At 35.7% G+C, this 12,853-nt stretch overlaps 1 protein-coding gene across 11 annotated transcripts in view; it reads right to left on the bottom strand.

Moving 5' to 3' along the window:
* The window catches only part of ZMYM4 (zinc finger MYM-type containing 4), a 165,523-nt gene that overhangs the window by 9,258 nt on the left and 143,412 nt on the right, over window positions 1–12,853 (bottom strand). For 5 of the 11 annotated variants that reach the window (XM_042951235.1, XM_042951232.1, XM_042951234.1 and 2 more), the window contains one exon: window positions 9,580–12,074. In XM_042951235.1, the coding sequence (XP_042807169.1) occupies window positions 11,867–12,074 (208 nt within the window). In that variant the 3' untranslated portion in view covers window positions 9,580–11,866. Of the gene's footprint in view, window positions 1–5,976; window positions 7,197–9,579; window positions 12,075–12,853 lie in introns of those variants that run through there. The other 6 variants (XR_006205885.1, XR_006205883.1, XR_006205886.1 and 3 more) reach the window with 4 other exon arrangements.

Genomic DNA, 12,853 nt, shown 5'->3' with positions numbered 1-12,853 from the left:
TGGATGTCAAAAGAAAGCTGAAGTAGCAGTATTTATATTGGACAAAACAGACTTTAAAACAAAGACTGTGGAGCACCTGGGTGGTTCAGTAGGTTAGACTCTTGATTTCAGCTCAGGTCATGACCTCATGGTTTGTGAGTTTGATTTCCATACTGGACTCTGCTGACAGTGTGGAGCCTGCCTGGGATTCTCGCTCCCTCTTTCTCTGCTCCTCCCGTGTGCTCTCTCTCAAAATAAACAAACAAAGACTGTAACAAGAGACAAACAAGGACACTATATAACAATAAAGGAGACAATCCAACAGGATATAATAATTGTAAATATTTATGTACCCAACATGGGAGAACCCACATACATGAAAGAGTTAATAACAAACATAAAGGAAATAATTGATAGTAATAATAGTAGGGGACTTTACCACCAAACCTACATTGATGGACACATCATCCAAACAGAAAATCAACTTAGAATAAATGGATAAATTCCTAGAAACATATAACCAGCCAAAACTGAAGAGCAGGAAGAAACAGAAATTTTGAATAGATCAATTACCAGCAGCAAAATTGAATCAGTAATCAAAACACTCCCCGAAACAAAAGTCCAGGACCATATGGCTTCAGAGGCAAATTCTAGCAAACACATAAAGAAGAGTTAATACCTATTCTTCTCAAATTATTCCAAAAAAATAGAAGAGGAAAGAAAACAGACAAATTCATTCCCTGAGGCCAGTATCACCGATACCAAAACCAGATGAAGACACCACAAAAAGAGAACTATAGGCCAAACTATCTCATGAATATAAATGCAAAACTCAACAAAATATTAGCAAACTGAATCCAATAACACATGAAAAACAAAACACACCACAATCCGGTGGGATTTATTCCCAGAATCAAGGGTGTTTCAATATTTGCAAATCAATCAACATAACTTTATCAGTAAGAGAGAGGGTAAAAACTCTGATTTCAACACCTGCAGAAAAAGCATTCAACAAAGTATAACATCCATTCATGATTAAAACAACCTCTGCAAAATATGTCTAGAGGGAACATACTTCAACATAATAAAAGCCTTTGTATGAAAAACACACAGCCAACATTATACTCAATGGTGACATACTGAGAGGTTTTCTCCTAAGGTCAGGAACAAGAGAAAGATATCCACTTTTATTAAACAGTAATGGATGTCCCAGCCATAGCAATTCAACAACATAAAAAAATAAAAGGCATCTAAATTGGTAAGGAAGAAGTAAAACTATATTTGCAGATGACAAGATACTATATATAGAAAAACCTAAAGACTCCAACAAAAAACTAATCATGAAGCAGCAAAAGGAGAAATTAAGAAAGCTATCCCATTTAAAAAAAATCTTTTTTAATGTTTATTTATATTTGAGAGAAAGACAGTGTGTGAGCAGAGGAGGGGCAGAGAGACAGAGACAGAATCCGAAGTAGGTTCCAGGCTCCGAGCTGTCAGCACAGGGTCTGATGTGGGGGCTCGAACTCACAAGCCATGATGATCATGACCCTGAGTCGAAGTCCGAGGCTTTACTGACTGAGCCACCCAGGTGCCCCAAAACCATCCCATTTTCTTTTTTTTATTTTTTTATTTTAAAAAAAAAATTTTTTTTTTTTTAACATTTATTTATTCTTGGGACAGAGAGAGACAGAGCATGAACGGGGGAGGGGCAGAGAGAGAGGGAGACACAGAATCAGAAGCAGGCTCCAGGCTCTGAGCCATCAGCCCAGAGCCTGACGCGGGGCTCGAACTCACGGGCCGTGAGATCGTGACCTGAGCTGAAGTCGGTCGCTCAACCGACTGAGCCACCCAGGTGCCCCAAAACCATCCCATTTTCAACTGCACCAGAAACGATATAGTATCTTAGAATAAACTTAACCAAAGAGGGGAAAGGCCTGTACTCTGAAAACTATAAAATACTGATGAAAGAAATTTAAGACGACACAAAGAAATGGAAAGAAATTCCATGTTCATGGAATGGAAGAACAAATATTGTTAAAATTTCTACACTACTCAAAGCTATCTACAGATTTAATGTGATCCATATAAAAAATACCAACAGCATTTTTCACAGAACTAGAAGAAACAGTACTAAAATTTGTATGGAACCATGATATCTCAAATAGCCAAAGCAATGTTGAAAAGAAAAAGAAAGACAAAACTGTCGGTATCACAATTCCAGATTTCAAGTTATATTACAAAGTGGTACTAATTAAAACAGTATTGTACTGATTAAAAATAATATCAATTGAGTAGAAACACATATCAATATCAATCAATATCAATATCAATCAATATCAATCATATCAATTGAGTAGAAACACATATCTACACATATCAATTGAGTAGAAACCCCAGAAATGAATCCACAATTATATAGTGAATTCATCCTCGACAAATGAAGAATGAATATTCAATGAGAAAGACAGTCTCTTCAACAAATGGTGTTAGGAAAACTAGACAGAAACATGCAAAAGAATGAAACTGGACCACTTTTATCATACACAAAAATACCCAAAAATGGATCAAAGACCTAAATGTGAGATCTGAAACCATAAAAATCCTTGAACAGAGAACAGGTAGTAATTTCTCTGACACTGTCTGTAGCAACATTTTTCTAGATATATGTCTCCTGAGGCAAGGGAAATAAAAACAAAAATTATTAGGATTACATAAAAAGTTTGTGCACAGAGAAGTAAACAAAACTAAAAGGTAACCTACTAAGTGGGAAAAGACATTTGCAAATGATGTATGCAATAAAGGGTTAGTATCCAAAATCTATAAACAATTGACACAACAACACCCCAAACACAAATAATCCAATTAAAACCTGGGCAGAAGACACGAACAGACATTTCTTCAAAAAAGACATACAAGTGGCCAACAGACACCTGAAAAGATGCTCAATACCATTCAACATCAGAGAAATGCAAATCAAAACTATAATAAGGTATCACCTCACACCTGTTAGAATGGTTAAAATCAAAAACACAAGAAACAACAAGTGTTGGATGTAGAGAAAAAGGAACCCTCGTGCACTGCACTGTTGGTAGGAATGCAAACTGGGCAGCCAGTGTGGAAAACAGTATGGAGGTTCCTCAAATTAAAAATACAACTACCCTACAATCCCGTGATAGCACTACTGGGTATTTATCTAAAAAATACAAAAGCACTAATTCCAAGGGATGCACATACTCCTATGCTTATTACAGTATTTACAATAGCCAAACTACAGAAGCAGCCCAAGTGTCCACTAATAGAAGAATAGAGTATTATTCAGCCATAAAAAGGAATAAAATCTTGCCATTGGCAACAACATGGATAGATGCAGAGAGTATAATGCTAAGCAAAGTAAGTCAAAGAAAGACAAATATCATATGATCTGATATGTGGAATTTAAGAAACAAGCAAAGGAAATAAAGAGACAAATCAAGAAACAGACTCTCGACTATAGAGAACAAACTGATGGTTATCAGAGGTGAGGTTGGTGGGGGATGAGTGAAATATGGGATGAGGATTCAAGAGTACACTTATCATGATGAAAGGAAAAGCAACATCAGAAGTAAGCTCTAAAAGCAGTAGTTAAAATGAGTATAACCATCTTAAACTTAACTGAAGACACACTCCCACCCCTCTTTGCCATCTTCACCTGCTCCCCCTGCAGACACATTAGCATTTGAGAAAGTAAACGTATGGAGTAATTGGTGTGCCTGGAGCCCAGGTACAATGGTGAGGGGTGCCACCATGAAGCAGCCCTACTGCAGAGCAAATGAGGTGGTGACTGGCTGGAATGGTAAGGAGACTGATTACATTGTACAAATAAGTGATTCGGAAATTAAGTACATATACTGAGAATAATGGGAACCAGATTTTTCACTGTTCTGTAAAAGGATTTATGAATACTTAAAGGGAAAAGGCTAGAAAGAACCCCAATGTTTTGAATTGAAATTGGAAGAATTGGTAAGAACTCACAGGCTAAACAGGTAGATGGATAGTTGTACATAGTTATATGTATTTGTTTATGGATTGACTGATTCATAGGAAAAGAAAATTTTCCTTAGTAGCAATGAGCACCAAGTGCTAAGGCATTAGGTTCCACTACTGATTCCAAGATTATGGCAGGGAAGTACACAATCATCTTGGAACATCTTGTTTTGACTAAGTAAATGCTGAAAAAATGATGGGGACATATCAGAAGGACATAGGAGCCAGCCAGAAGAGGCTTCCACTGGTTAAATCTATTTTAAAACAAATAAAGAGAGCATCTGATTATAACCTAATGAATAAAATAGGAATCCATGAGTCTATACTGATATGAACAAGAGAGTAAAAAAGACGACTACAAATTCTTTATAAAATATCTAACAACATGGGGCAAAAATGATAGGAAAATACTACCAAGCAAACATTAACTAAAGGAAAGTTAGGGGACCAATATTTACAGTGACAGAATTCAACGCAAAAAAGAAGCGTTAGGTATTATATACTGATAAGAAAGAGAAATTAATCAAGAAAAATGGATATTAGAGTACCTTTTCAAAAACAGCCTGAAAACTGACAAAATTTCAGGCAAGGAAAGGGAGGGTGGATAACGCTTGGGTTAAAAACAGAAATGAGAAAACACCTACAAACAGACTAATGATAAAATCATGTCCGAAGGTGGGAACACCACTAAAGAACTAAGAAGGAAAAATTGATTTGAAATCATTTTCATGAAATCATTTTTAGCAATAAGAATGATTAATAATGAAGAAATCATTCAACAATTTAAAGAATGAACTAAAAAACAAAAAGAATAGTAATAAAACCAGAAATAAGTAGAAAAGACAAGTCTGACAAAAAAAAAAAAAAAAAAAAAGGTTCTTTGAAAAGACCCTTAGATAGCAAATACAGAATGGAAGAAGGGAAAAATTACAAACCATGTTAATAAAGCTGAACATATAGATGAAACTTATGAAAATTACAGAGAACTAGAAAATTGCAGAGAAAACATAAGATATAAAAATCCAAATTGACATCAAAAATTTGAATAGAACAGTGATTAAGTGAATTAAAATGGCAAAGACCTCCCCTTTGAGGGATAAAAAAAATTAGTAAGAATAGTAATTTTTACAGTTTGAGTATACTTTCAATAACAGAAATTTTCTATACATTCCACACAATGGAAAAGGAATAAAACTTGCTCACTCTTTTTGAGTCTAGTCTAACAGTGATTCCAAAGTCAGTTGACAATTCAAGAAAAAAAAAAAAGTATTTCACCGTGAGTACAAATACAAAAATAAAATACTAGTTTCCCAAACCCAAAGGTATGTACATATTTTTAAACTAATTAAGGGTTTATCCAAGGAATGCAAAACCACTGGTCATGAGAAAATCAATGTGTTTCATAACATTAATAAAGGCAAAAAAAATGACTATCACAATAAATGTCAAAAAAAGCATTTGACAAGTTCAACACTTCTTTATAATTGAAAGAAAAATTCATGGCAAACTAGGAATAAAAAGGAATGTCCTTGGTAAGGGTTATATATCTAATCCAATAGTATATATATAAAATACATGAACAATTAAGATTTCATTAAGGAATGCAAGGATGGTTTGATATCAGAAAAATCCAACGTATTTCACTAAGGATACAAATTATATGATTATATAAACACAAAAAATGTATTTGATAACAATCTTTTATTTAATGGATGGAGGGGAGATTTTTTAGTAAAAGCTATCAAAACCTTCTTAACTTGATCTTTAAGATTGCTTTCCAGAATGGATATACAGTTGACCCTCAAAAAAACATGGGTTTGAACTACACAGGTCCACATATACATGGATTTTTTGGTAGTACAGGGCTGTAAATGTATTTTCTCTTCCTCATGATCCTCTTAATAACATTTTCTTTTTTCTACCTTACTTTATTGTAACACAGCATATAATACATAAAACATGCAAAATATGTGTTTAATCAACTTTTTATATTAACAGTAAGGCTTTTTATATCAACAGTAGGCTACTAGTAGTGAAGTTTCTGGAGAGTTAAAACTTATACTTGGATTTCCAACTTGGATTTCCAACTGTGCAGAGATAATTGCCCTAATCCCTGCATCATTCAAGGGTCAACTGTACAGTTCATTTATTCTTGCAATATGTAAGGGTTTTTAAATCCCAACAACAGTACCCTTGGCATTATCCATTTTTCCAATTTGTCCAGTCTCAAGGACATGAATTGATAGGTCTGAAGAGAAACTCCATGATTACTAATGAGTCTGAACATTTCTTCATATACTTGTTACCCTTTAGGTTTTTCTTCTATGAAATATTTGTTATTCTTTGTTCAGATTTCTTTACAATTCAGCACTCTGGGGTATACTCTAAATATATGTCATTGGGTAGTTTTGTGTATACGGATTCCTGCTTTTTGAAGGTTTGTTAGGCCACTTTATTTTTACAAAAGACTTACATTAGCACGTGTTTTTGCTAACCGAAAGATATCAGAAGAGGATTTGCACTCTTACAAAAAAAGGCACAATGCGAAAACAGTGTTGAGTTTATTTTACAGCTAGCCCTTATAGAGGCAGTGAGCATCCCAAGGAATGAGAGTGGCCTGCCAAGCTCCTTTCCCAGGAGCACACTCAGTGGCTCAGCATCAACCATCTAAGTCTCCATAGCTTTGGATGTGTCTGTGAGCATCGGTGCTTTATCTTGATTTATTTTCTGTATCTGTTAGCAAGATGTACCCTGAAATGTCAGGACAACCTAAGAGAGGTTATTTTGGGGTCTGGGAGTATTAACAAATTTTCCATTACAAATTAATGGTAATTGCTTCTCCATTCTACACCATTTTGGTTTACTAAAGGTTTCATAGGAACACTTACTTTCAGATAGAGGGAAAACCTGTATCTTCCCTAAGCCTGTTATTTGTCATCTTTTATTGACAAACATCTTTAATTTTGATATAGAATTAATATCTACGTTTTCTCCATATAGTTTCTGCTTTGGAGTTTATATAAGAAGCTCTTTCTGTCCCCCAGATCACATTATTCTCCATATTTCTATTAATTTTATAATATTACCTTTCACATTTAAGACCTTTAATCCATTGAGAGACCATCTTTGGACATGATCCGAGTTAGGTATCCTGTTTTTCTCCATGTAAAAAGCCAGTTTGCCAACACCACCTACTAAAACAAACACAGGATATTTGTATATTACTTAATTACTAAATACTTTACAGCTTTCACTGCTACTGTGAATAGTATCTTTTCCTTTTAATCATATTATCTAACTGGCTGCTGCTCTAGTGTTTTTTGTAATACACACATGCACCTGAACCTCTGAAAATACGACTTAAAAATAATGAGTTTCAGGGATGCCCTAGCTGGCTCAGTTGGTGAAGCATCCAACTCTCGATCTCAGGGTCATGAGTTCAAGCCTCATTTTGGATGTAGAGATAACCTTATAAATAAGATAAAATAAAAATGAGTTTTATTTCTCTTCCCAATACTGATATTCTCTTTTTCTTTCCTTATAGTCTAAATCAGAATTTCTAGTTCTATGTTAAGCAGTAACAGGACACTGGGCATAGTCTTAGTTAGGATATCAGTTTGGTTACTTTACTAGAGACCAAATAACAATGACTGAATAAGATGGAAGGTATCTTATTTCTTTTTAAATGTTTATTTATTTTGAGAAAGTGTGCATGTAAGTGGGGGAGGGGCAGAGAGAGGGAGAGAGAAAATCCCAAGCAGGCTCTGTGCCGTCAGCGCAGAGCCTGACACAGGGCTCAACCTCACCAACAGTGAGATCATGACCTGAGCCGAAACCAAGAATCTAAGGCTTAACCGACTGAGCCACCCAGGTGACCTAAAAGGTTTCTTTCTTATGTGAAGGACTGAGCTAGCAGGCAGTTCAGGAGATACGTGGCTCTGCCTTATGAAGTTTAATGTGCTTTTGATATTCTGCCCTTTCCCACATAGATGAAACAAGTTTGCCATGAGCACACACACATTCTGGCCCATGGAAAAGAGGCAATTACAAGACGAAGGCAAGCCCTTTCCTTTTAAGGATGTGGCCTGCTAGTTGTAAACTACTGGTTCTATCCCACTGGTCAAAACTCAGTCCCATGTTCCAGTTGCGAGGTAGCCTGGAAAATACTGTCTCTTACCAATGAAACTACTGCCTAGCTAAAATGTGAGGGAACAGGGTTTCTGCTACTGAAGGGAGAAGTGGGGAGACATATACTGTACAGCTGTCTTGCTCCCAAGTGATGCTATATAACCATTATCAAGTAAACGAAATTTCATTAGGAGTTTCTCTAATTGAAAAAAGGTATATACAACATATATCTTCTTTGCAATGTAGTAAGTATATCAATGGATTTTTGTGATGTTGATTACTATTCGTATGCATATAGGCACATGAGTGAAGAACTTATGACTGTACATAGTATTTAGTTATAACAAGTATTTGACTCAAATCATACAGGGAATTCTGTTTTGCAGAATCTGAAGCACCGAAATAGTGAAAATTCAGGCTGTAGGAAGGGGATTAACATCAATTTTAAATCTTGTTATACATGCCTAGTAATCTGCATGTTATAATAAGAAATCCATAACATCTGAAAGCCTACCATGAGCCAAACTTATAAAAGAGTTATTATTTTTCCCACTTTATAAGTAAACTGAGGCACACAAAAGTAATTTACTTAAAGCTATATAACCAGTAAGTGAAAAGACTAGGCTCCAAAGCCTCAGCTCTTCCTACTCTGTTAACAATGCCTCTCAGTGATTATTTTTTTCAACAGTGGTAACACATAGGAAGAACTGGGGGAATCAGTGCTTAATTCTTCCCTAAAATTTCAACTCTGTACCATAGGGAACCTTTTGATCTGCATGTAAAATTAAATTCTAATTTCTAGTAGAAAACTGGGATTAATATACAGAAATTCATTTTACTGTAGACTTTTTTGAAAACTCCTGTTTTATAAAATTAGGGATGCCAAAAGGCAGCAGATAGAAACAGTCCGTATGGAATTTGAAGGTGTTTGTACAATACCAAGGCGGAGCAAGAATCTAAGGAAAATGCAAGTTAGTCTGACATTTCCAAGATAAATATATATACATATATATAAATATATATATATTAATACATATATATAAATATATATATATTAATATATATATATATAAGAATGAGTACATATTCTTTATTCCAGTCTCTCAAGTTCAATCACTCAAGGTAAAGTGATGCAAGCAAGCTTTGTAAATCTCAAAAAAGTTTGCCTGAAATGAAATATATATGTGAAATCTGGGATTACTGGCTATCAGGGCTTTGCATATAGTTAACTAAAAACAGGCACAAGTCTTTTGATGGAAAAAGACAACAAGTGAAAAGACTTTGCAATGAAACAGTCTGTTTACTGGACTTAAGTAAACACCAAATAATTTATTTCCTGAAAACTGCTCTTTCTTTATAATATACCATCTGTTGGCTCATACCAATAAGGCTAAACAGAAAAAAATATTTAAAATCCGTTCAAGACAAAGAAAAGGAATAACTCACCCATCAAATACAAATATACTATTTTATTCTAAGGGAATATTTCTGTGGTTTCTGCAAGGGGAAAACCCAAAGTGGTTAAAAAACAAAAAAGAACGGAAAGGATAATTTAGATGTTTCTCTCGTTTGTTTGATGTTTTCTCCCCTGGAAATAAAAATGCAATTTTACATAATTTTAATAAAATTTTAAAAAGCAAATAGTCTGACACACATATCAACAGCTACGCTTATGAAGAATGACCAATAATTAATCAAAATTTTCTTTTACGAATTTAGGATCTGGACAACTCTGCGGACTAACATGCAATTGAAGTCCTGATACAGTCATTTACCTGGGTATTGGCTGTTCTCAGTTAAAAGATACAGATTTCTTTTTCTCTCTGGTGTTTTATAACAATGTATCTACTATGCCAACAATATTTGTTCTTGATACAACTACAGAAGGGGAAATGTTAGTGTTTATACAAACCATAAAATTTGTATAGTGGGGGCTATTACACCTGATGTTTCTGGATAGTTTATTGGCAGACTTATCAAACAATCCAGTTGTTTTTCCTCCATATCAAACAAGATCTGGAAGTAAGAAGTTTTCCCGTCAGAAATGACAAACACAGATGGAATTAATCATACAGAATTGGGGCAGATTTACTTCTTTCACACAGTTCCTGGTAACCAAAATGAAATTTGTTACAGGCAGAGGGACAGAACCATCAAGTACACAACGCCAAAAGGCCTACTTTTAAATTTTTATTTTACTTAAATGACTTCCATTTATTTTAAAAAACCAAAAACACCTGCTACCCCCATCTAAAAAAATGGGACTGATTGAAAAGTTTTCCAAGGTTAAAATTTCTAAGAGGGTTTTTGGACTCTTCTCATTTCTATTACAGGGTCAAATTAACCTCAGCTAAAGAAATTCTGTGACTGGCCAACATCAGAAAAGCTTTGAGTCAAAATTTGGGGGGGAAGAAACTGCGAATGGAGATGAGGGAGATGGACTGATATGCCAAACACACCTATGACTTGCAGTCCTCATAGAACTAGTAAAACAGCTAGAGTTTGGAATAATGCTAGAAGCCCTGCTGTGGATATGCAAGACAGTCCATGTCTTTGGATCCTGACCCCAGAATCCCTATTTTCAAGTTTCTTAGGACAACAAGGTCATCTTCCAAATGCTTTATAGGAACGTACTAGGACCTTTTCTACCGTAATTCTGTTAACTAAGTAATACTGTGTCTTTGTGGAATCATCCACAGGTTTGCCCGAGTGAGAGAGACTTTTCTTTTTGAAATGACAAGGGCCTCCAGAAACTGGTGCAAAAGACAAATAAGAAGATTTGGGAAATAGGAAGATAAAACAATGGGAGAAAAGCTGCCATTTGGGGATAAAATGAAAACAAAAGGAGAACCCCCATTTCTGTGTACCACAGCTCATGCTATGAGACAGCAGCAATAAAGGCTGACACCCAGAGAAGTGGGCATTTTAGTGGGTTTTCTACAAACATTTCAAGACACTTGGGGTCTAATGGGCTCCACAGATTTTCTGTGTGCATAATCAGTTTGTGGAGTATCAGCCCCTTTACCTCAATTTACCCACAGCCAGACCCACAGCTAAGAAGGCTAGACCCAGAAAGTGAAAGGGACATATTACTGTGTGAACAGCAGTGAAGGCCTTTTTCCCTGATGTGAGGGGCCTATGGCAAAAGCACCAGAGGCTTCTATCCTTCACAGAATTGGCTTGGCAGTGAAAATCAAAATCAAGACCACTTCACTCTCTACCTTTTAAAAAAAAAGTTGAGTATTTTTATTGGGTCTTCAAGTCTGGGTCCCACGGTCCTCATCTGATGTCACTCTTAGCTCTGCACTGACTTCTCCCCTGACGTGCACATAGGGCTTGCCTAAGTAGCCTACTGCAGCCAAGGTCTTACTCCAAAGCTACCTCTCTAAGGTCTAAGGTTACTATGGTAGAGTTTTATACAACAGTTTTCCTTAAAAATATTCCACAATTTGTTATTCCCAAACAAAATAAGATTATGCACCACTCAGAGAAATTGGTTAGTCATTCTGAAGATGTCTAAGAACTATATCACTGCCAAAGAACAACATTTCTTGGTTCATATTCTTTCCTTCAATTTTCATTTGTACATCCACACTGTGGTTCACGAGTCATCTGTTTTCCATTATCTTGTAATCAAGTCAAGAGGACTTGTACTTGTATATCGTTTTCCAAAGCTGGATGCATTCACAGTTTGGTGCATACCCACGTGTATGAAAATAGGAACACCACGTCCACTTTAATCTGATAACTCAACATCAGAGTCTTCTGATTTGGCTTTGGCAAGTTCTTCGTGTACCTCCCTCACCATGAGAATACGTGTTAACATGGTGTCCAGGGTCCCAGGGTCTATTGGGAATGTGGAGTACCACATGGGGCTGTTCGGAACACAGGAGCGCTCAGGTTGCAGGTAAAACACGTCATTCCTCTGCTTCACACTTTCAGAACTATCCACAGGGGATAAAAAAGAAAGAAAGAAAGAAAGAAACTAAGAAAATTGGGGATCAGAAAGTACAGGAAATACGTAACTACTCTTTAATATAGTGACTCTCACCTTTTTCCCTACTGTGACTAATGTCCTAGATAAGCAATGTACCCACTGAGATAAATCAGTTTACAGGCATCTTCCCCCCAGGTGCAACTGGTAACTGCACATTTTTTTTCTCCTACGCTCACTGGAGGTGAGTGTAATGTTAACAGAAGACAGAGTGTAAATCGTTCACAAATTGAAAGATTTAAAACATTATTAGGAGTAACAAAAAATTCAACTCACATGTAACACTATGGCTGAGAACCACATATCCTCAGTGCCCAGTATCCTGGAATGACCCCCAAGAGCACTCAATACACATTACCATGGGGCAAACCCAAGCCACTGTATCTCTTTGAGAAAAAAGTGCTTTTGTGTGGATCTTATAACTCTAAAGTCTTAAAGTTTCTGAAAGAAAAAGACCTCAAACATATAAATTCCTTAAAAATAAATTGTTTTTCCATTTATAGGTTTAGGAGTACTTCTCCTCTAAATTTTTCTATATAAACAGTAAAATCACAACAGTTTCATTATCACATAAAGGCTGAGCAACAGTTGTAAAGATCAAACTACAGCTGTGATTCTTGATTTTGAAGAGCTTTTCAGGAAAAAAAAAAAAATCAAGATAAAGCAATGTGTTTTGGGGTCCAAAATCAGGCAGATATGAGAATAGGGAAAAAAAGGAAATTAAAAGGA

The sequence above is a fragment of the Panthera leo genome, chromosome C1, assembly GCF_018350215.1.
Source record: "Panthera leo isolate Ple1 chromosome C1, P.leo_Ple1_pat1.1, whole genome shotgun sequence".
Classification (NCBI taxonomy): Eukaryota; Metazoa; Chordata; class Mammalia; order Carnivora; family Felidae; genus Panthera; species Panthera leo.
The sequence above is the reverse complement of the archived record's forward strand: the minus strand, read 5'-3'. Positions and strand labels throughout refer to the sequence as shown.